Genomic DNA, 3,465 nt, shown 5'->3' on the forward strand with positions numbered 1-3,465 from the left:
CGTTGCACAAAAAAAAAAAAAAAAAAAAAGACAGAAGTAGCAAAAAATGACTACTAATGGGTATTTGCTAGTAATGCACATTATGCTTCTGCTTCTATCATACTTTGACTTAATTTTGTTCACTCTTTCATAGTTTCATCTTGATCAGAAACTGGCTAGTTTCTTTGTTTCGGTAGAAGTTCTGCCGCGCGAAGGCCAAAATCACCAAGAAAGAGCCGCAAAACACCACCACCCTCTGGCCATATAATGTATTTAAATACAGGTATTATCTGCATTAATTAGTAAATGGCTGAATCAGAACATCAATCAATCAACAAGAGCCATTGGATTGTTTGACTGTTTTGAGCATGATTCCTGCAAATGCAAATTGCAAACCATGTGGAGACAACCATTATTACACACTGGTATAGGGCCATTCTGATTAAAGTGACTTTTTTGAACAGTTGACTGTTGTAAATCATGATTAATGTGTATGATTTTTTAAGTTTCCAATTATTCCACAGTCCAGCATCAAAGTTCGCAGCATTATCATTGCGGTTGGCTTTACAGAAAGATGATTGCAGTATATATATTTTCACTAGATCTTCTTGCATATGTTAAAAGGGTGTCGACAAAAGCAACACCAGCTTTTATCTGCCGGCCCCCGCATAAATCATGGCTATCCAACTAGCCTGTATTGTCGATCTATCTACATCCATGAATCATTGGTCTAAGACTTGAGGCAGTTCATGTCCAGCATTTTGCCTTGTGATTGGTAGGGGAACTTACAAGCTCAAAGAAGTTAGAAGCGACTAGTTTCTTGTTAGGTTTTGATTTCAGCTAAGAAAAATGTACCATTCTTGGAACAATATAGTAATGAATTTTGCTACATTCATGACAATATGTCCTGATTTTTTTTAACTCGTAAAAACCCTCAAGTACAGGAAGAATCTAGGTAGGATACAAAGAAAATAAATGTCTGCAGTAGACCTTATTGTGTTCTTGGCAAATTAAGTCTTGATTAAGTACACCAATTATAGTACAACATTGGCAGCAAAATGAGAAAGGAATCCCGCAGCTTATAGAATTGGATATGTGCTTCCAGCCATTATTAATTAGCTCTCCATACATAAACAGCTAGGCAAACATTTGAAAAGCTGATTACAATTTACATCATGTACAAGTTGGAAATTCTTGTTCCAACTGTGCACGCCTTCTGTTATTACTACTAACTGGTCAAATTCAAACACCCCACCCCCCTAATTCCTCACTATATTCTCCTTCCCTTCTTTCACTATACACAAACGAGCATTATGCAAACATGTGATCATAAGACAAACCAGCATGATAGCAGAAGAACTCTCAGAATCCAATTCCTAGATTGCCATCATAAAAATGACTGATGATATCTTCGTCATGTAACATATATTCCAACCTAAACGTAACTTAGGTTTCCACTTCTGTTACTCAATCCCTGCAAAATCTTTAACAGTGAAGCCAACTTTCTCAAACTTTCCCTTTTCATTGTTCTCTCTGAATTTCAGGTAATCTGAGCAAACAAAGGGCTTGTAAATCCTTGAATTTTCCCTGCCTACCACTTCATCAGGTGCCAATATAATTTTTTCATCCTCAAAGCACCAAAAGAAAGCTAGAGAGAACCGATTCACAAGCTTTCTAAGAACAACACGGTGCTCAGATGACCTGAACTTGTCATTGCTCCAAGCTTGCAAGACGTCACCAATATTGACCACTAGTGTCCCTTCACAAGGGACAATGTCCATCCATTTTCCTTCCCTTGATTTAACTTGGAGCCCTCCAACTTCATCTTGATACACAATCGTTATACAGCTCATATCGGTATGCATTCCTAGGCCTTCAGCTTCTTCTTCTTCTTCTAAACTTTCTGGAGGGGCATAGTTGTTAATTCTCAAATAGCCCTGACAGTTGCTGAACTCAGAATTATAGTACTTCATCTCAAATTCAGCTCCCAAGCTCATCAAGACAAGCTTCAGAACTTCTTTTGATATCTCTGTCATTTTTCTTCCATACTCGTGCAATATCTCACTGAAAATGAAAAACACGAGCATTTTCAAGAAGCCCTCTAAGAATACACAACAAAGAAGGGACCTCTAAGAATACACAACAAAGAAGGGACCTCTAAGAATACACAACTAAGAAGGGACTGGAAACATCAAATAAACAAATGTTACCTAAACTCACTGATGTTTGGTGCAGATAGGACCTCTGCAGAATCCTGAGCAGATGCAGCAAAATCTGGTCCAGAAACTCTAAGGCTCTCAAAGAATGGAGATGCAATGAAATGAGGAGTGTAAGTTTTCAAAGATGAAAAAGGGCCTAGCTTGAGTTTGGTCTCCGAAGGAAGGCTGAAGAGGTCTTTGGAGAGAGAGAGAATCTTGTCATACAGTTCCTTGGAGATCCCATGATTAGTTATCTGGAAGAATCCCCATTCACTGCAGGCTGCAGTCAAAGAGGACAGAGAGCATGAATCCAATGGCTTCGAGATATCCAAACTAGGTAGTTTTATGTTTGTCTGGGATTCAGAAATCATTGTCTAAAGCTAAGTAGAGTAGGTTAGTTTTGTCTGGATAGGATGGCTATAAAGCTAATAAGAAGGAAAGAGGTTTATAGGGGTATTAAGTACATATGCCTTTAAGCCCTCAAAACCTGATTATTGTTAACTATTTTTGATACTCTAGACCATCACATGCATGCATAGGCACACATCAATATAATGATTCAACTTTGGGAGCTCAATTGCATTAGAGTTGGAAATTAAGTGAGGACTGTATTTGTCTCTATGTGGAACAATATTAAAATGTTTGAATTGCTAAGTGCTAACATAATCAGCTCAAGCATGGGCCAATTCTAGGCGCTCCCCTATAACAAAGAGCGGAAAGTATGTGCAGTTGAGCATCTACAGCCAAGAAAACGTTGACTGAATATTTCCACCCGCGCATGGTTGTTCAGATCATGGAATTTGCTAGCGAAGTTAAGATCATCTCTCAAACACTTCAAAACCAAATAGGGTGCCAAGATTCAAGAGTTAAAGGATCGGGGGAGGACTGGAGGAGTCGTTGGGACTTAACAGTGATCTGTTTTCTAATGTGTTATAAGAACTGCAGGAATTGGTTTTTGACTACTATAATTTGGCATCAATGCAAAAGCTGGTGCAAATTAATGTCGAGACACCTGCATTAGTTAGTATGGCAGCCGATAACTCAGTCAAGAATATCGGTGACGGTCAAATTAGGTTGAGCATAGCTTTTGACTCTTTTCACACTTCACCTAGATTGATTAGTAAATTACCCTCCTTGATGCCTACAAAAAAAAAAAGAAAAAAAAGAAAAAAAGAAACTAGCCTCCTTGATCGATATAATTTCCATTCTGAAGTCAAATGTTTTGGTTTTGGGAAGGACCCTTTATATTTTCTATCAAATTGTTGAAGGTTACATTTAGTTTTTTCCA

At 38.0% G+C, this 3,465-nt stretch overlaps 1 protein-coding gene across 1 annotated transcript; it reads right to left on the reverse strand.

The window, feature by feature from the left end:
- Window positions 1-1,058: 1,058 nt before the first annotated feature.
- LOC113733179 (gibberellin 20-oxidase-like protein) lies at window positions 1,059-2,681 on the reverse strand. Its single transcript, XM_027259381.2, has 2 exons — window positions 2,190-2,681; window positions 1,059-2,043 (listed from the first exon to the last, which is right to left on the reverse strand). Exons 1-2 carry the CDS (start codon window positions 2,546-2,548, stop codon window positions 1,443-1,445), a joined length of 960 nt encoding a protein of 319 aa, XP_027115182.2. The 5' UTR covers window positions 2,549-2,681; the 3' UTR covers window positions 1,059-1,442.
- Window positions 2,682-3,465: the final 784 nt, after the last annotated feature.

The sequence above is a fragment of the Coffea arabica genome, chromosome 2c, assembly GCF_036785885.1.
Source record: "Coffea arabica cultivar ET-39 chromosome 2c, Coffea Arabica ET-39 HiFi, whole genome shotgun sequence".
Classification (NCBI taxonomy): domain Eukaryota; kingdom Viridiplantae; phylum Streptophyta; class Magnoliopsida; order Gentianales; family Rubiaceae; genus Coffea; species Coffea arabica.

Coding starts and splice junctions, on each gene's coding strand:
- LOC113733179 (XM_027259381.2), bottom strand. CDS start 2,548: ATGATTTCTGAATCCCAGACAAACATAAAACTACCTAGTTTGGATATC. Junction 2,044..2,189: donor CCAAACATCAGTGAGTTTAG/GTAACATTTGTT, acceptor TTTCATTTTCAG/TGAGATATTGCACGAGTATG.